The 20623-nt window shown below is 38.0% G+C and overlaps 2 protein-coding genes across 3 annotated transcripts in view; one reads left to right on the forward strand and one right to left on the reverse strand.

The window, feature by feature from the left end:
• On the forward strand, window positions 15-11000 carry LOC100739365 (protein NipSnap homolog 3A-like). 2 transcript variants are annotated; one of them, XM_013993723.2, is made up of 7 exons: window positions 44-215; window positions 1973-3243; window positions 3890-4100; window positions 5873-6034; window positions 8051-8200; window positions 9932-10018; window positions 10110-11000. In XM_013993723.2, the coding sequence occupies exons 2-7, from the start codon at window positions 3223-3225 to the stop codon at window positions 10184-10186; spliced, it is 708 nt and encodes a 235-aa protein (XP_013849177.1). In that variant the 5' UTR covers window positions 44-215; window positions 1973-3222; the 3' UTR covers window positions 10187-11000. The 2 variants fall into 2 exon arrangements, with proteins under 2 accessions (XP_003480606.1, XP_013849177.1); XM_003480558.4 differs by lacking the exon at window positions 1973-3243 and having other exon boundaries at window positions 15-215.
• The window catches only part of ABCA1 (ATP-binding cassette, sub-family A (ABC1), member 1), a 134216-nt gene continuing 128462 nt past the window's right edge, over window positions 14870-20623 (reverse strand). Inside the window, 4 exon segments of the mRNA NM_001317080.1 lie at window positions 14870-18248; window positions 18881-19124; window positions 19769-19861; window positions 20467-20570. Of these exon segments, the coding sequence (NP_001304009.1) occupies window positions 18108-18248; window positions 18881-19124; window positions 19769-19861; window positions 20467-20570 (582 nt within the window). The 3' untranslated portion in view covers window positions 14870-18107.

Genomic DNA, 20623 nt, shown 5'->3' on the forward strand with positions numbered 1-20623 from the left:
CCTCGGCCGGAGGCGGAGCTGAGCCGCCGAGCCCCGCCCCCCCAGCCTGATCCGCCCGTCGCCGAGTCGCTGCGCCTGCCAGTCCGGAAGCCACAGGAGGAGGAATTTAAGGACGAATACTGGCCATTGTCCTTCTCAGACCTCCAAGCTGCGCCATGCTTGCTCTCCGAAGCGGCCTGGCTAGGGCCTTGTCCCCGCGGACGCTGGCGCCTCAGGTACCTGCCGCCGGGACGCGCCCAAAACGTCCCCAGGGGGAAGGGGAGGGGAAGGGAAGGGCGTCTCGGTGGGTTTGCACCTTCCGGCTGGACCGCTCAGACGTGGGAGCCTTGTGGTGCTGCCCACATTCTGTAGCAAGACCCAGAACCTGGAAGCGGGGACCATGGAGCCAGCAGCAGGAGGACGGGAGCCGTTGGGAGAAGACCCGCTGCTATTGTTGCCTCCGGTGGCTGGAAGGCCGTGGTGACAGTGGGTGTTTTTAGCCTAGGCGTCCTAGGACACCTGGAGCCCAGCTGCTGCGTGTTTGCGGCTTTGGCCTTTACACCCATCGCACTGGGGCCTCGACAGACTCTGGAACTCTCCATTGGTTTGTGTTTTGACCATCCATCCCACTCTAGTCCCCTATTAGAGGTTCTTTGCAAAATGCTCAGAAGTTTTGTAAATCCTTTAAAAGAGGGAGGCCAGTTCTGTTGCCAGAGACTGGCTGAACTTTTTTTCTCCTTCACCCTTTAGGATGGTCGGGCATCCTGCGAAAGGTGCCCACGTCAGACAGGGTCAGGAAGCTGCTAGCAAATGTGATGCAGCCTTTTTTAAAGTTAGATGAGAAATGTACAAAATAGATTTTTGTGATTCAGCTTTTTTTTCATCATTGGCTTGCCTTTAACTAGACTTAATCCTTAGGCTTTTACAAGTGGAATCAATCAGAAGGCAAGGGTGTAGAGGAATGATTTTCTAATACTTTTCTGGTAAACTCAATTTCTTCTTTGAAGTAGAGTAGGCTTTTATGTTCACAAGGTTATTTATGAGTTACGAAACAATTTTTCCTGTATGCCCCCATTCAATCTCAGCTGCCACAATCAGACAAACAGCAGCAGGACACTTTTTTCTTGCATCTGTAGTGGAGTAATTCTTGAACTGTCTGGGCCTATTCTAGTAATCTAACCTAGAGCTTTGTTTAGGTCTAGGTCTGTACTTCTTAAGGGAAAGGATGAGAAGGGGGTTTACATAGACACTGACTTTCTGTGAAGACTAAAGAACAGCGATAAAGGCCCCTTTGTTGCCAAAGCCCAGCCTCTGTTCATCTAAGCCAAATTGAATCTCTTGGAGTCAGAGTTTTGGGCGAAAGAGAAGAGAATAGCTTCATTGCTTGGCCAGGCAGAGGGGTACAGGCATTTCAGGAGGATGTGGTAAGGAGTTATATATAGCAGTGGTTCAAGGACAGGATTGCTGGTAAGGATCAGGGTTGATGTAAGGCCTGTATTCCTTTAATCTGGCCTCAGATGTTCTCCTGATTGAGCTTTTGTAGTTCTCAAGGTTATCAAATTGTGACATTCTCTCCCAAATGGAGAATGCTTCCTCAGGTAGTTAAAATCTTCCATTTTGGGGGGAGTTTTAATTCTGCAGAAGAGCTCCAATAGAGTATTGTTACCTGTATCCCTTAAGGGGAAACCAGGCCCCTGGCCCTAGGCTGCACTATTGTTTCTTGATTGCTCTCCCTTGTCTCTGCGTCTTCAACCTTCCCTGATTAGCAGCTGCCCTCAGGGAGGGTCTTGGGGGAAGAAACTTGTTCCCTATGAACGAGAAAGTGAGAACGCTGCCAGGAGCTGCACAGGGTCCTGCTTGGTTTTACCTTCACTCTAGATTAGCAATATAGTCTTTATCCTGAATCTCTGCTGGGGCAGGGCAAAGAATTGTTCCTTACAACTTGATTTTAAATTTTGATTTTACTAAATATCGATCAAATGCTCTCTTATAGGTGAATTGGAGGTTATTGCTGCTGAAAATGAACCCTAACTTGAAGATGAGCGAACATGAAGCACTCATGATTCCACCCCAGCATAGTTCTAGTTTCTGGCTTGCAATAAAAATTGCCTCTCTCCATACACATAACAATTACCTCACTGCTGTTTAACCTCTCCTGGTTACTGTTTCTTACTCTTGTGAAAGATAACAAAATTATGTGCCTTAACCACATTTTTGTTTGCAAATACAAATTCCCTGATAATCAACTAAAAAAGCAGTTACAGTTAACCCACTGGCCCATTTCCTGGTATATTTTATAATATTTCTTAAACCATAATACCAGGCCATTGTTTATTAAGATTTGATTAAAATGACACAAAAAAGCATGTCCATGAAAAGTAGGAGTACCTCTAGTTGTTTTAGGTGGGAATATCTGCTTTCCTTTTAAGCTTAGATACTTGGGCAACAGGAGCGTAACTCAAAGGGGCTCATTAGTGGAATGACTCAAGTAGATAATTATAAGTTTGACATACACAGTAAAATATATAGGCAGTTGTGTGTTAAAACCAAAAACATGTCAGAGAAAGGAGCCTACTGGTTTCATTTATGTATAGCTTTGACTGTACTGAAACTTGGAATAGATAATTCTGATTGATTAATATGCTTATATTGGTACATGACAACCAAACCTACCATAAAATGGGACTAATAAACACAAATGCCATAACACTGTGTGTGTGTACTTGTGAATATATGTATTTACACAGATTCACATAGTGGATAATTTCTGGCAAGGCATTTCTTTAAGTTCACTAAAACTCTAGAGATTAAACAGAACAAAAATTTACATAGTGAACATATATCTAATACAAAAAGAACTAATAGTTCTTAAGGGATATTTCCATCAACCTGGTATACATGGAGAGATTAAACACCGACTCCACATTGCTTCTGTAATTAAACCTAATGATGATGCAGACAGTTCTTACCCATTGATGTATCCTTTAGAGCATTCATACAGTCTACCACCATGTTACTAGATTATGATTCTTTTATTATTAGTTACGTTCCAGCCCTATTTTGTATAAAACCAGTGATCTATTTCATTGAATTTGGAAAATACTTTGACCTGAATAGCGATTTCTGTTTTTAAAAAAGGTTTTTTTATGGTAAATACATTTCCATTATTCCTGCCAAAACACCTGTATTTTTTACAGCATTCACTTAAATGCATAACTTTAACACATGGAGTGTTGACTAAAAATGGAATATGGGCTAAATAAGGTAAAGCATTTGTAATTTAGTAGAATCCTTTTTTTTTTTTTTTTTTGTCTTTTTTGTCTTTTTTTGTTGTTGTTGTTGTTATTGTTGCTATTTCTTGGGCCGCTCCCGCAGCATATGGAGGTTCCCAGGCTAGGGGTTGAATCGGAGCTGTAGCCACCGGCCTACGCCAGAGCCACAGCAACGCGGGATCCGAGCCGGGTCTGCAACCTACACCACAGCTCACGGCAACGCCGGATCGTTAACCCACTGAGCAAGGGCAGGGATCGAACCCACAACCTCATGGTTCCCAGTCGGATTCGTTAACCACTGCGCCACGACGGGAACTCCTAGAATCCTAATTGTAGTTCTTGGGTAAAGGACTCTCAGTAAGACCCGAGTAAGACCCGAGTGCCTTGTTAAGATTAACTTTTCATGAGAAGGTGGCTAAGGGACTCCTGGTGGAAACAGTAGCTGTATATTCAGCACACTTAAGAGTACTTATCTTTATTAACATCTCTCTACACAAATTCTAAGGAGAGATGACAACAGAGATACAAACATGGGTAATGAGTCTAATGAGTGTCCCTTATTTCCAGATTCAGATTTGCTTATAATGTTATAAACCCTAAGGTCCCAACATATTTAAATTTTCCTTCTCTTTCTTCAGGTATGTTCATCTTTTGCTACAGGCCCCAGACAATATGATAGAACATTCTATGAGTTTCGTACTTATTGCCTTAAACCTTCAAAGATGAATGAGTTTCTGGAAGAGGTAAAGAAAAACATACATCTTCGGACAGCTCACTCTGAGTTGATTGGATTCTGGACTGTAGAATTTGGAGGCAGAATGAATAAAGTGTTTCACATTTGGAAGTATGGTATGATTTTTCCAGCTGAAGTATTCAGTATAGATTTTCATTCTGTTAAATGTTGCATGACCTGGAATCTGTATCATTGTAAATACACACAGGTTAAATTAAACTTTTAAAAAGAGGAACAACAACAAGAAGAAAAATGAATTCAGTGATTCCTCCACCTGCTGGTACCTCTAATTCCCCTTTGCCCAAATCCCTATGTATCATTACTGGGGAAACGTTACATCTCATATTTCAAGTCATGAAATTGTGAACTAGCCTTTAATGCTCAGGAAAAAAATATAGAATGGTTTGTTTCATAGATGATTTATGAAAAATTAAAAGCAGTGATTGCAAGAGCCCAAGTGGGTTAAGATCATAAAAGGAAGGGAGAATTATTTTTTCTTGTTGAATCTGTGGCTGCATATCAGGATTTCGGTAGAAACAATTCAAACAGGGAGGGGCTTTAGGGTAGTTGAGGTTGATGGGGATAAGTGTTAACTTCTCATCCACCCAACTCTGAGGCTGAATAATCTGTTAAGTTTAGGGAACCACTTGTTTCATTTGTGGACCCCGAGGTTTCGAGGAATTCACTGTCAGTATGCTGCACTAGGGAAGTAGGGCAAAGCAATCAGAGTTCCCCCCATACAGAGGTTGACTTTCAGCTGGTTTAGTAGATAACAAACAGGTTATGGGAATCCCCAGAATGTTTGTTACTCCAGCCTCTTGTCTTTCTGAAGTCTGTATAGGACTTGATGATATCCAAAGAACTTTTGATAGTTTCATTTGGTCTCTGGTTGTCAAGTGTCCAAACTTGATAGTCATCATGTACTTTAATGTGAACAGAGCTCATTCTGTATTTAACATGGTCATAGTTTTGAGGGTTTCCCACTTGTAACAGAACAAACCCCATGAAAACACAATGTGTGCTGTAATGTATAACAAATAGAATTATGTCTAATAAAAATAACTACTAGTAAGGCTGTGATATAACTTACTTAAGCTCTATGACAGATGTTATTCTTTATCCCCAAGATGAACCATAGAAAACTCTTTACCGTTAGTCTTATGAGGCTCTAATAGTAAATATATTATTGCAAAGCCTATAAGTTAGGAAATGTATATACCTGGTTGAGTAACAGGAAAAATAGTACTGAGTAAGAAGAATGGCTGACAATAAGTAAGAGAATCAGCACTATTTCTTTGGAAGCTAGTTCTTCACAGAAGAGGCTGAAAAAGCAAATTAATTTCACTTATGTTTAAATCAGTTGTACCTTAACCTGACTATCCCCCACCAGTATTACCAAATAAAAATAATCTTTCTCTAGACTGATATTATAATTTTAAGGCCTAAACTAATAAGGATAAATAATATATATTAAATATTTACTCGATAATCAAACTTTGCTCTGAGAGCCTTTCATGTACTAATTCATTTAATCCTCACAACAGCTCTGGATGTTGACACTGTATCATTAGCCCAGCTTTATAGAGTAAGAGACAAGCACAGAAAGATTCAGTAATTGACCTAAGTCTCAAACTACCTACTAAGTACTGGAGTCTTAACACCCATTATTAAATGACATTACATTAGTTGTTTACATTGCTACCCTGCATTTAGACCACAAGCAACTTAGAGGTAGGTGTCACATGTACTTATGTTGGTATCTCTAGTGATGTAACACAGTGTCCTTATGTGTACTCATGAACACTTGCTGAATTGAATGAAACCCATAAAAAGTACAGATGCTTCAAATTGAACATCTCTTTTTTTCTTACTCCTTTTCTTCTCATAGACAATTTTGCTCATAGATCTCAGGTTCGGGGGGAAGCTGTGGCCAAAGATAAGGAATGGCAAGAAAAATTTCTCATCCCAAATCTGGCTCATATTTATAAACAAGAGATTGAAATTACTTATCTGGTGCCATGGTGCAAATTAGAAAAACCTCCTAAAGAAGGTAAGTCCTTCCCTCTTTTTTTCTTTTTTTTTTTCTTTTTCTTTGCCTTTTAGGCACATATCCGAGACATATGGAAGTTCCTAGATTAGGAGTCTAATCAGAGCTATAGCAGCTGGCCTACACCACAGCAACAACAACAAGGGATCCAAGCCACATCTGTGACCTGTACCACAGCTCACAGCGATGCCAGATCCTTAACCCACTGAGTGAGGATAGGGGTTGAACCTACAACCTCATGGTTCCTAGTCAGATTCGTTTCTGCTGAGCCACAATGGGAACTCCCAAGTCCTTCCCTCTTAATCACTTTCAATTTTGATGGAGAAAATACTAAAGACTTTAAGCTATAAAAACTAATGTTCCATAAGGGGGGAAAAAAGGAATATATTATGATTACAATGATAAAAATACATTTGAGCTCTTTGCTCAGTTCAAATTTATTATTTAAACAATGAGCATTAAATAATGAAATGTTTTTGCAATTTCGAAAAACTTAAAATTTAGGTGTAAGTATACAAAATGGACATGGGAAGTAAAGGTTGGGAAGTTGGGGATTTGGAACATGGAAAACACATACAGGTAGGTGAATGATAATGAGTATTATTTTGTCATAGTTAAGTATTTGTTTTACACAAATTACAGTTAATCTTAAAATCCTTAGTTCTGTCTTTGCTCATAAGACTTTCTGGAGGGAATGAATTAATTTAAACTGTTCAGCTGTGTTACAGTAGTTTAACTTTGTTGTTATTTTTTATTTCTCAGTTTGAAAGTAATTATTAAAGATTTATCTTCTTGGGAGTTCTGATTGTTGACTCAGTGGGTTAAGAACTTAACATGGTGTCAGTGAGAATTGCGGGTTTGATCCTTGGCCTCCATCAGTGGCTTGGGGATCTGTCATTGCTACAGGCTCCCACATAGGTCGCAAATGCGGCTCAGATCTGGCATTGCTGTGGCTGTGGCGTACGTAGGCCAGCAGCTGCAGCTATGATTGGACCCCTAGCCTGGGAACTTCTGTATGCCACAGATGTGGCTGGAAAAAAGAAAAAAAATGTGTTTTCTGGTTGATTTCACTTTCTTACTGACTTAGGAAATATTTACCTCACCCTTATTTTAAACAAGAGTCAGATTTTCAAAAAGCATAAACTAATTTGTTTTATTTGATTTCCCCCACAATCCCAACTTTGTACTGTATCTTAAATTACAAGAGATTCGAAAAGTCTTACTTGGATCCTTATCCACCTAGACTGTCCCCTCAGCCTTCACACTGTCTAAATGAACTTAGAGGCTTCTAGAACAGTGTCAAGTCTAGGTTCTCTGCCTCTGTGTTGTTCATGATTCTTTAGTATTTGTACTTTTTTCATTTTATTTCTTTAATCTACTTGTCCTCTAGTTTCTTTCTCTCTGCCTGCCCCACACTTCTGACCAGCAGGTAAACTGCTTTTCAGTTGTTTGCCTGGATATTTAGAAACAACATGACTATCTCTCTCATTTTTTTTTTCCCTCAAAAACTAAGACATCACTTTGTATCCATTGTTTGTTGGGTATTCCTATTAGAAATGGAGTCTTATAGGGTGAAATTATACGAACAAAAAAGTGTTTCCTCTCACAGTTGGAAAGAGGAAGGAAATACAGAGATCAGAACATAATTTTCTTAATCATTTCTTATCTAAAAGTGTAGGTGCAGGCAGCTCAAAAGTCCTAATTCTATCATATTCTCAATATTTTAAATAACTAATTTTATGGACTAAAATTCTTTTGGATAATAGTTGAATATAGTTTCCTTTTTCTTTGTTCTATATGATAAGCTTAACAACTCATGCTTACGGAGAAGGACTTTATAAACATAAAAGCAGAGAAAAATAATGCAAAGAAATCCTAAAAATGTATACATAAACATTTCTATACATTTGATCCTCCAAATCTATATATGTAGATTAACCTTAAACTGGAAACAGACTAACCTGATTAAAAATTTCTTAACTATATCTTATAAAATAATTGTTTTTTTCCCTACTCTAGGAGTCTATGAGTTGGTTATTTTTCAGATGAAACCAGGAGGGCCAGCCCTGTGGGGTGATGCATTTAAAAGGGCAGTTAATGCCCATGTAGATCTAGGTTACTCAAAACTAGTTGGAGTTTTCCACACCGAATATGGAGCACTCAACAGAGGTATGATTATGCATTTCTCCTATGAAGTTGAAAGCATCTTCCTATCTTGGTGATCTACTAATTCCTCCAATCATTTTGACTCTGTTTTCCATTATGGCATTTATTTTAATTTTTTGTGCCAAATGTTGATTTTTTGTTATTTTAAGGGTTGAAAAAAATCCATTTTACATCTTATTTATTTAGAAAGTTAACATCTTATGAAGTCTTTTCCAAATGCTAAGCTGCTGTTTTTCCATGATACATCAAACTGATGTTAAAAAGCTGCAAATAGCCTGAAGAAAATATCTATTTTAAAATTTTTTTCCCTCTCTATATACTTTTACTGATTTTTAAAGATAGCATTATTTGGGGTTGAGAGACTGTCTCTGAATGAAACAAGAAAATATATTTTTGCAAATACTAAATTATAGGACATGCCCAAAGAGGGGAGCATTTTCTACTGAGATTAACAACTCTAAATGTTAATACTATTAACATTTTGGTCTTTATTTTCCTATGTCGTTTGTGTGTGTGTGTGTGAATAACATGAGAAAAAGGAGACCAAAATGTCATATATATTTATATATATATTATTTATATTATTTCTAATATATGTTAGAAATAATGCTTACACATGATAATGACTTTCTAACACTTCAAATATATATAGCAGATAGATAAATTTATATACCTTTATTTAATAAAAATCTATTTGGGACATTTAACTTTTAAAGTTGAAAGTTATTATAGTGAGAATTTCAGACTTTTTTGTGTGGCAGATTCCAAAAAACTGCATGTGAAGTTAATCAGGAAGGATAAATGACTGGGAGTAGCTAATAAAATATTGAAAGACTCATTACATCCATTTGGCTCCTCAAACTTCCTTATTTGAATGTCCAGTGGCCATCTCCAACCCAACATATTCAGAGCTGAGCATCTGATCTTCACCCAGGAATTTAAAATTTCAAGTTGGAAATATGTATTACATTATAATTATTTTTAAATTTTAAAGAATTTAAGTACAAGAACATTTATTTCAGTATTTTATAGAATACTGTGAAATTTTAAGTAGTATAGCAATAAGAGATTGGGAAACTTGTGATGGAACATGATGGAGGATAATGTGAGAAAAAGAATGTGTGTGTGTGTGTGTGTGTGTGTGTGTGTGTGTGTGTGTAACTGGGTCCCTTTGCTGTGCAGCAGAAATTGACAGAACATTATAGTAAATCAACTATAATAAAAAAACTTTTAAAAAACATTGGGATAAAAAGTTATGTGTAAGGAGGAATTCACCAAGCCATTAAAATTACTATCAATGACATAGAAAATGCTCATTGTTGGATTTTTAAAATCTATTACTATAAAATACCCTAATTTTATTTTACTCCTCTTTTAAAAGAAATACACTAAATATTAATAGAGGTTTTCTCCAGGGGGTTAAGATTATGCTACTTTTATTTTCTTCTTTTTAATCAGCCAGTTTTTAGTAGTGAACATGTTTTTTTATAATCTTTTTTAAAATAAAAGGCTTCTGTTTCTTCATCTATAACATCAGTTTGACTAGTTAATTTATAAATTTCTTTCCAAAATCTCTGACCCCTCTGAAATCTTAATACTAACACATTCATGTTACCTTTTTGATATTCACTACTTTGATTTAAAGAATAGGATTTCCAGTTGCTGATTAGTGTTTCTCTATTCCTTATTTGTAGTAATGGCACAGGCTTTACAATCTGTGGTTTCTTCCTGCAGTTCACGTTCTTTGGTGGCACGAGAGTGCAGACAGTCGTGCAGCCGGGAGACATCAGTCTCACGAGGATCCCAGGGTCGTGGCAGCTGGTGAGCTACTTCTCTAGATACGAATTATTCTTAGAACAAATCTGATTTCATCAATAACCTTACATGCCGCCTTATGATTTTTTTTTTCCAGTTCGGGAAAGTGTCAATTACCTAGTGTCTCAGCAAAATATGTTTCTGATTCCTACATCATATTCGCCATTGAAATAATTTTCCACTGAAACACAAAGCATTTCATGAACAAGCAAAGTGTGTCTGCTAATGGTGCTTAAATTTTCCCAAGAAAGTCTTAGTTTTATTTGGAGAAAGTAGTAAGTTAATTTGCTACATCTCTGCATTTTTAATGCTACCTCTGCCTTCTGTCACTACCACCTCAGGATAGTTCTCTTCATTTTCCTTACAGCATTTTGGTGTCTATTATATATTAGAAATATATATATTTATATATACTTACAGGGATATATAAGTATATTGCCACTACTTCATGATCTTGATTTTTCATTTTTTTCAGAATATCTTGTTCTCTATTTTAACAACCCTTTGCTTGAAAGTATTTTCTTATATTCGTATGATGATTTACATTTCTGTGCCAGACAATATTTTTAAATTATTTATATATGATGTCTATCTTTTGATCATGTCTGTTTTAGGTGAGATTTAAAAAAAAAAAATTTGCCCAGTAAAATTTACTTCACAACATTAAATGGGATTCATCAGAATATTAGATCAAATGTATTTCTTTGCCTTGAGAAGGTACGGTATCACTTGTATCATCTGAATTAATTATATTTTCACATTAATTATTAGTCACTCATTTGGAAATAAAGTAACTAGGTCTGTGTTTTTTAAAAAAACTTCAGAAGACTTGTATTTGCTGAAATATGTGCATTTATAGTTCTGTTAATTTTTGTTCATTTTGGATAACTATTTAATGAAGATCCTTGGGACATTTATTTGTTTTAAAGAGATCTTTATATTTATGGAAATGCTTGCCCTAATAAAAGCCTACATATGCATACTGGGATTTTAGTTGTGTTTTGTATTTATAGCCTCATCTCTGGAGCTTTTACTATGTTACTACAGGATGGTGACAGTAATAACTTACCACCTTTACTGTAAATGTTAAGTTACATCAAGAAAACAACATGATAATAATCCCAGGAGAGTTTCTTTAGTATTGCTACAGGTATGCTAGGATTTTCCTTGAAATACCATTCATTTCTATTTTAGTTGAGGGCCTCTGCCTTATAAAACTAGGTTTGACACTTCCAAGCTCCTTTATTTCTATTTTTATTTATTTATTTTTAATGGCTACACCCATGGCATATGGAAGTACCTGGGCCAGAGATGGAGTCCAAGCCACAGCTGCCACAACACCAGATCCTTTAACCCACTGCTCTGGGTCGGGGATCGAACCCATGCCTCCACAGTGACTTAAGGGACTGCAGTTGGATTCTTTTTTTTTTTTCTTTTTTTTGTCTTTTGTCTTTTGTTGTTGTTGTTGTTGTTGCTATTTCTTGGGCCGCTCCCGCGGCATATGGAGGTTCCCAGGCTAGGGGTCTAATCGGAGCTGTAGCCACTGGCCTACGCCAGAGCCACAGCAACGCAGGATCCGAGCCGCGTCTGCAACCTACACCACAGCTCACGGCAACGCCGGATCGTTAACCCACTGAGCAAGGGCAGGGACCGAACCCGCAACCTCATGGTTCCTAGTCGGATTCGTTAACCACTGCGCCACGACGGGAACTCCTGCAGTTGGATTCTTAACCCACTGCACCAGAGCAGGAACTTCTAAGCTCTTTTAATAGTTTACATTTACAGCTCTCTCATTTTAGGTTTCTAAAACATTTATTGTAAAATAGCAAACTATGAATTAGCTGTCCAAGGGAAATTTGGAAAACAAAGTTTGGTGTGTTACTCCTGATGGAAGAAATGTCTAAAGGATTAAAAAAAAAATTCAGAAGGGAAATGGTGAGGTAGTGCCCAGGTACAGCCTATACTATTAACAGGCAAGAAATAAGTCCAAATGAAATTTTGCCATCCAAATCTTAGGTGGTTTTTTTTTTGTTGGTTTTTTTTTTTTTTTTTTTTTTTTTGCCTTTTAGGGCCGCAGCTGCATCATGTGGAGGTTCCCAGGGTAGGGGTTGAATCAGAGCTACAGTTGCAGGTCTACACCACAGCCACAGCAACACTGGATCCTTAACCCACTGAGCAAGGCCAGGGATCGAACCCACAACCTCATGGTTCCTAGTCAGATTCATTTCTGTTGCACCACGATGGGAACTCCCTTTATCATGTTTTCTGTTTCTCTTCAAAGTAAAACCCTCTGTAGAGTTGTATATACTCACCATCTTCCCTTCCTTCTTATTCTCCTGAACCAAATCCAGTTAGGTCTTCCATCTCTTGTCAATCTGCTGAAATAATTCTCTGAAGGTCACCAAAGTCCTTGTTCTTACCAAATTCAATGGCCTTTCACTGCCTTCACCTTGTTCATCTTTTCATTCGTATTGGACACAATTGACCACTTATGCCTTCTTGAAAGCTTCAATACATGGCAAAATACTCCTAGATGTTCCTACTCCTCATTGGTCAGTCCCTCTGTTTCCTTTGCTGCCTTCTCTTCTAAGTGTAGGTAGTGTCTCAGGCCTCAAACATATTCTCTATCTTCCTTCTCTCTAGGTAAACTCACTCAGTCCCAAGGTTTAAACACCATATGTGTGTTGATGACTTAGATATTTTTATCTTCTTCCTCATCCTTGCCTCTGAGTTCCAGACTGAAATACCAACTGCCTTTTTTTAAAACACAACCATCTACTTAGTTTGGGTCACAAACTAGAAGTCCATTGATACCTCTCCTCTCTCATCTCCTTCATGCAGTCTGTCAGCAGGACCTGTTGGCTCTCTCTCTAAGATGGATCCTGAATGTTACTGTTCCTTCTTAGATCTGTTGCTACCATTCTTGCTAAATCCATCATCATCTCCTACTTAGCCCCTCTTACTATCCTTTTTCCCCATAGAGCCAGCAAAGTTCGTTCTGAAACAAAGATTAGATCAAACCTCTAGAACTCTCCAGTGACTCCTCATTGCACTAACAGTAAAACCCAATTACCTTTACCTGGCCTATGAGGCCCCATGGTTTCTGGTTCTTACCATCTCCGATTCCATTCCCTACAACTCCAGAGACACTGGAATTCCTTCCTGCTCCCCAGCTTGCCAGACTTTCTCCCACTTAGGGCTTTTGCACTGGGGTGTTTGTTTCTTCCTACCCACCTTTAATGCTGGCTCCTGTTATCTTACTCAGATCTGAGCTTAAATGTCACTCTGCAGAGACCTGACTCCCCTCCATGGTTATCCTTACTGTACTATATTTTCTTCTTAGCACTTAGTGCTGTCTGAATTCTTTATATTTGTTTGCCCACACATCCATTGCAAATATCAATATAACTTCTTCATTGAAACTGAAGTTCATTTGAGCAGGAATTCTGTCGTCTTCAACACTGTATCCCCAGAACCTAGAAGGGTATCTGGCACACAACAGAATTCAGTAAGCATTTATTAACATTACTATATAATGATGCAGAACTAATTTTACAAGGACAATTTTAACTGATACCCAACTTCATCAAAAGAACCCTCTGCCAGTTACTAGCTGTGTCACTTTGGACAAGTTCCTTATTCTTTGAGCTACAGTTTACTCATATGTCAAACGTTACTACTTACCTTGTAGGGCAGGTATTGAGGATTCAGTGATGTGCTTGACACCCAATAAAACACTTTAAAAAAGTAGTTAATTTTCTCATTCTTTTTCATATTTAATGTATGCATTAGCATTCCAAAGGTCCCAGAGTTTTTTCGAACCTGTAAATGTTCATAGGGGCTTCCCCCCTAACCCCAAATAGAATGATGTTTTGGTCAAGACTCATGAGTAACATCTTAATTAACTTGCCTTTTTACTTTTCCATATTTCCTTCTCTCCCTCATTTGCTATTTTTCATAAACACAATTTTCTGTCATTTCACTGAAGTGGCTGTAATGTGAAGTTGAAGAGAGACAGCTGTGATGCAGGTGCTGAGCGGTCAACCAGGCCCACTCAGAAAGCCAAGATCCTTCCACCCAAGATGTTCAAATCTGCACCTTATCAGAGGACTGCTTGCTACATGTCATGGCCATCCAGAAGAGGTCAGAAATAGAGCCACAACTCCACTGTGCTGCCTCAGAGGGCCTGTTTGACAGGGTTCCTCAAGCACCAAGATTAGCATCAGTCTCAGAAATAGTGTCTGCTTATGAAGTGTGAACAGTACTTCCACATCTCATCGTAGCATTACTTAATCTTGGCTGTGGACGGCACAGCACTTTTCACAGAAGGGAAGGCACCTCTACCATAAGGATCGTTTCTCTGCCCATGTCTTCCTATTTTCTGCATACTCACCCAATACCACCGCACCCAGCACCTTGCCGGTACACCTGCCACACTCCCTGTGTCTTGTGTTTTGGGCTGAATAAATAAAAGAGCACCGAAGGCTGCCTTTGTAGCTTCCTCAGTGCCAAATGAGGTAAGGAGGTTTTATTAAATGACTTAACTGCAGATTATTTGCAGAGATCTCTGCAGCTACATCATCATTAAGCAAAATAAATGTATCAAAAACCTCTTAAACTTAATATAAGTTACTACTGTAACTGAACCACTTAAGTGCAAAACACCCTTTATTTTTAAGCAGTCCCCTGGATTCTCTTTTCTAATTAACAGGACATTTTGTTTTTTCTTAATTTCTACTTTTGATCCAAATAGCTTCCCTTCTACAAGGAGATATTTCTTGCTTTTGCAATGATTTTATAAGCTTTAACAGTAGGTGGTGCTATGAATGCACGAAAATAATTGGTAAAGCCCACAACAGAACTGTCACAGCTTTATTTTGTGACTTTACAACATAGAAATATGCCTTTAATACTTCATATAAAGTTATTGACAATACAAAATTTTTTTTTCTTTTAATGAAAATGATTTAACTTAGAAATCTATTGTGAAACTTTTGTCTAGTTTTGCAATTCTCAGATATTCCAGTGCAAAAATAGATCCCATTACAGACAGCATAAAGTGCTTGGAATGAAGGGCCAATGATAAAGAAAAAGCATGAAAACCTAGTTTCATCCTAGGATACTGGAAGGGACAAAAGAATACTCAAACCTTATGGAAGTATAAACATTCTATAAAAAGGGATGCAACATTTTTGAAGAGAATTAGAGCAGTATTACTATAGTACTATATTATTACTAGTAAATAGTAACAAGGGTAAAAAATAAAAATTACTATCTCAGTATCAAAGTAATTCTATATGACACATGGCTCTTTGGAAAAAAATTTTACCTGATATATACAACCACAAGAAGAAAACAGACCAATCCCTTTAGCAATGATTACAGTGAATGATGTGCAATATTTAATAGTCACAATGCATATGCTTTCAGCACAGATACTGAAATGCAGTCGTTTGAGGTCTGGCTATTTGTTATTTAAACAATGACCTATGCTGGGTATTTGTGTATAGAGGGCTTTGTTATTGTTTTCTTTTGTATTCACAGTTAATAAGGTTTAAGGTGTCCAAAAGAAGCAAAAGCTGAAGTCTTTGAACACTTGAGAATTTTTTTGAAACTCACGATTATATTCCCACAGAGATTATACAGAAATTTTACATAACTGAGCAGAGATTTGGTAAAAATTTCTGCTATAATTAGGCTTACACACAAAAATTTTAAAAACTATTTGGATATTCTAAAAGGTAACAATATTAATGAAGTAGATGAATAAATAGCTGTAGATTGTTTCTAGCTTAAGAAACCCTTTAAATCTGCATTGAAACGTATTTTTTTTCAAAGTAGTTCACAGTGTCTTTTGATTTTGTTTTTAATATGGCCTTGAAGTAAAAGAAAGGAGCTGCTCATGGTTTATAGAAGTAGAACGTGATTCTAGGGAAATGAGAAAATAGAAACTTGATTTTGAAAAATATTAAGGAGAAACAATTATTCCATGAATTTTATATCATTAAAGATAGCATAAAATATAATGATCTCATGACAATAGGTATTAGAAAAAAAAATGTCTTCATTACCTGTTTACTATTTTAGAAAATATTGGCATTAATTTCTAAAAGTCATTTTTTTCAGAACAATAAGTTACATAACATTTAGTAAATTTTAAAAGAAAAAAATAAAGACTTGGGACAGTTCTGAATATCTTTAGAGTTAATATTTAAATTTTCTTAAAGGAGGAGACATTAGTAATGATATTGAAAGATCACTTTAACTTCAAATAGTCGTTCTCTCATATTTTTGTTGTCTCAAGACAGATGACATTAAGCACGAATGCAGTAACATTTTTAACAAGTGTTTACTGACTGAAAAAATAAAACTGGGTCAGAAAAGTCTGAAATCATCTTCGTGTGGGGGCATTTCCTGTGTTTTTTTCATGATAGGTTAAATGATTAAAGAGATGAAAAACCTAAGATTGTCAGAATCGGGTATCTGAGATCTTCAAAGCCAATTATCTGCAGGTACTAAATGCCATAAGCACAGGTTTTGTGCTGTTCAACGAGTTTTGAAGCTAGCTGTCTTCTCTGTGAAAGTATTCATTGTTACTCTCGTACTTTTATGACACTTAAACTTTCTCGGCTTTTGCATTGTTGCTATTTTCAAAAAGTGGACTGCCCAATATTCTTTTAGTGGGTTCCCACAACCACACACACACACACACAACCAACTAACCTATATTTGTAAACCAGAGAGCTGAAGAACATGGCACAGGAAATCTACTGAGACATAATTTCTCCCCACGCCATCCATACATACTCAGTTATACACTCAAAAAAATACTTGGTTAATGCACAAGATACTAAAAATATTCTAAACAAACTTACAGAAACATAAATATGATGTCATGAGATCTTAGCCATCACACTGTTTTCTAGTCCCCAGGCATTAGTCAGAAGATCCATTTGCAAACTTACATGAGAAAATAAAGCTAGAGAGGCAGTGTGGCCATATGCCTCTCTACCACAGGGTTCTATAAAGAGGCCATTCCAAGGTTTTAGAAGTCACTGACAGAACTTACAATTCTAAATAACATTAAAAGAACAAAGACTTTTGTCAAAATACGACTCTATCTTTTCCTATCCTAGATTAATTCGAAAAGCCAGAAATAATACTACACTTGTATCAAATAACATCTTGAGGTGCGGGTACCGTGATAGTAGACAATCAGGACAAATGCACATAGGCCTCCCTCCCTGGCCTCCGCGGTTTGCAACCCCAACAATGTGGTCGCTGACTGTTCTTACCAGGATCTAAATATATTTCAAGAGTCCCAGAAAGAGAACCTTGGAGACAGATTCATGGTACCAAGCAAGGGACAACAATGGAACCAAATCTCACTTTTCCATGTTACCATGTAATTTGCATGTTAAAAGTTGCACAGTACCACCACCACAGCAGCTCGTCAGAGAGGGAATCAAAGCAGGGCTTACCCCACACATGGCACCATTTTGTCACCTGCTATTTGATGATGTCAGGTATAGACTCTGAGTAGAGCAGCTTTCATAAAAGTGTGCATGACATACCGTGGTGCTTTAGCCCTTCTGAGCAACTTGGCACTCGTAATTCTGGTACACTCATTGCCAGCAGTGGCAGTGTCACCGGGAAGCCAGGCTCCTGGCATGGCACGGCTTAATGAACGAGGATGTGCATGCCTTTTGATTTTGATAAATAATCACTGGCCATGATTACTTGATGAATTATTGTTGCAATCCCAGTTAGAAGACAAAGGAACAAAAAAGTACGTCAAACCCATATGTCCACTGGGTTCCATACTAGCGTCTCACATGAGTCTTAAGGTAATAAACTAAATTCAAGTCTTTTTCACAAGCCATACAAGACATAGGCTACAAAGGCACTGCCCTTGTAATGGAATTTTTTTTTTTTTCATTGCATTGAATTGCATTGCATTGAATAGTATCAGTACAGTATCCAGTTTGCTTCTTCCCACAAAATCTTCCAGCTCTTTCCTCTGGAACACTTCGCATGGTACAAAGGAAGGCCTAGCTCCTCCTTTCTTTCAGTCGCCCCATAGGAACAGGATTCCTCACACGTAACTTTCTTTCACTTTCTCATCCTGCAGAAAAGATGTGAGAACAGCAACATCCACTACTGTCTGGTTTTTATGTAATGACAGGTCCTTTAAGTGGTCATCATCACTTTGGTCCTTGGCAAAGTTTACAAATACCTGTCAAAAGAAAGAGAGACCTTATAAATACCTCAGACTTGCGCTCTTCATTCTAGCTGTGTTTTTCTCCATATGGAAATTGGGTCAGGTAGGAAAACACCAGACTGTAAACAGATTAACTAGAAAACTCTGTGTGGGGGAAAGGGGAATACTTGAACAAGCACTGACCATTAAAACCTTACCTTCTACATTACCCCCCAAACCACCAACTGCTCGATCATCTATTTGCTTTGACTTGCACAGCCCTGATTAAAGGGAAGAGGGATGAAAACTAGCATTTCCTGAATATCTGCTATGTGCCAGGACCTATTTGCTACCTGATGTTATCTAATTTAAATGGGATGAGGGGCCTGGCAAAATGCCTGGCCTGTGGCGGGGACTCAATAAAGTGCAGTTTTTATGATGAGTATTGTACCTTATTCTCACAAGAACTCTGTGAAGTAGGTATTATCACCTCCCTTTTTGGATTCAGGGAGGTTAGGTAAAAAGCCTAACTAGTAGTAGAAGGTCAGGACTTTAAGCTCACTCAGTCTAACTGTTCCAGGGCCCTAATGGGGGAGGGGACACGTAAGGAGAAGGGGCAGGAATCCTCATCCCGAAAAGCCCATCTGTTTTGGACACTGAACACTTACTTGGTCAAGTGTTGTCTGAGAAACTGAGTAGTCTTCTATGTGGAGTCGCTTTTTGCTCTGGGAAAGGACGCTGAATATCCTGGCCAGGGAGGACAGGGACGAGGGAAGCTGGTACTGCAGCATGTTCCGGTGCTTCTCCTTCAGGACGCTTCCCGGAAAGGCATGTCCAAAGAACTCCTGGACCGGCTGCAGGTCAGGGTTGGACCCTGCTATTCGTACAACTATCGTATAACCATCTCCAAACCTGAAAACAGGAAAAACAAAGTCCAAATGGAAGATCCTCAGGAAACGTCACAAAAGAACATTTGACTCTGAGAGCCTGACTCGGAACAGAAGAGAGGTCCCTGACAGACCCAGAAATAAGTTTCAGAGAGAAGGAACCAGTTACCGTACACCTGTTCTACATGAGTCACCATGCGGCGTGCCTTGGACATGAGTTCATTGACTCCTCACTTGGACCTGTGAACTCTGTCAGACATTACAGACAAACCAAAGCCCAGAGAGATAATCACTTGCTCACAGTACAAAGCTCAGAGCTGAAGCCTCAGGATGTGGACCTGATTTGTGTTTGACTCTAAAGCCTATGCTCTAACTTTACCTGGTATGTATAAATCTTTCCATTACATCTCTAGAACAAAGCTAGAAGGTAAAGCTATTCTGAGGACACTGACTCTCAGAGAGGTTACATAACTTGTCCAAGGACATACAACCATTAAAAGGTAAAGACGAGTCAAACGGTTACTTGCAAATTCTAAGTCCTCATTCCTTCCACTATACCATTTTGTTCCGTTTGTTTCCCTTTATTTTAGAACCACTATGTATACATTCACAAATGAATAAATACACCATTTCTCAGTTTGAGGGATCCCCCCCAGTTATCTTTGTTACCTATTTTTCAGATGTTGGACACTGCCAAGACACCTGAACCTCCCATTGACCATAATTGCCATCCTGGTGCAAAGAGCTTCACATTCTTCCATACTGTGGAAAAACAGAATGAGGTTTTAGTTTCAGAGAGATATTCCTATAACCATCAGAACATCACCATGACATCTGGCATTTCAAAGAAACAGATTCCTGGCTTTCCAGGGCATAAGTGCATCCTGTTACAAATACATGAAGATGTGGGATAATGCTGTTCACTGCCATGCTGTTTACACTTATGGAAAAAGTTGGAAATGGTCCAAATGTCTACACAAAAGAAGACTAGTTAAATAAATTTGGGTATATCCTAATGGAATACCGTTGACTAATAACTATAAGAAAGGATGACACAAATAAATTTAATGACTTGGAATAATGTTCTCAAGGTTGTTAAGTGAAGAAGAACTTGACAGATATACTAAAGCTTGCATTTTCACTTGTTAAAAAAAAGATACATTGTATATAGATTTGCATAGGAAAACTCTGCAAAGAAATTGCCCAATGATAGTGATGGTTGTTTCCTGACGATGACATTGTTAGATGATGACAGTTTTTTTTCTCTTTGACTTTCTGCATTTTCTATTTTTACACAATGATCAAACATACTACTTGGAAAAATTAAAAATTACACAAACAAGCCAAGGCAAGTCCTTGCTACACACCTATGAGATGTAAGCAATACTGATCTTCCTTCCTTGACGATACTTAGGGCACAATTCCACAAGAATCGCCGGGCTTTGGGATCCATGCCTGTGGTCGGTTCATCCTGTAATTAGAAGAAAGTAAGTACTATTATATGGTAGAAAAGAATCAAAGATA

This window comes from Sus scrofa, chromosome 1 (assembly GCF_000003025.6).
Source record: "Sus scrofa isolate TJ Tabasco breed Duroc chromosome 1, Sscrofa11.1, whole genome shotgun sequence".
NCBI classification, from domain to species: Eukaryota; Metazoa; Chordata; class Mammalia; order Artiodactyla; family Suidae; genus Sus; species Sus scrofa.

What these genes read in the sequence shown, in the direction of transcription:
- LOC100739365 (XM_003480558.4), top strand. Translation starts at nt 156, where the DNA reads ATGCTTGCTCTCCGAAGCGGCCTGGCTAGGGCCTTGTCCCCGCGGACG. An exon ending in AGAAAAACCTCCTAAAGAAG is followed by an intron (nt 6,035 to 8,050) that starts GTAAGTCCTTCC and finishes TCCCTACTCTAG; the next exon opens with GAGTCTATGAGTTGGTTATT. An exon ending in TCCCAGGGTCGTGGCAGCTG is followed by an intron (nt 10,019 to 10,109) that starts GTGAGCTACTTC and finishes TTTTTTTTCCAG; the next exon opens with TTCGGGAAAGTGTCAATTAC.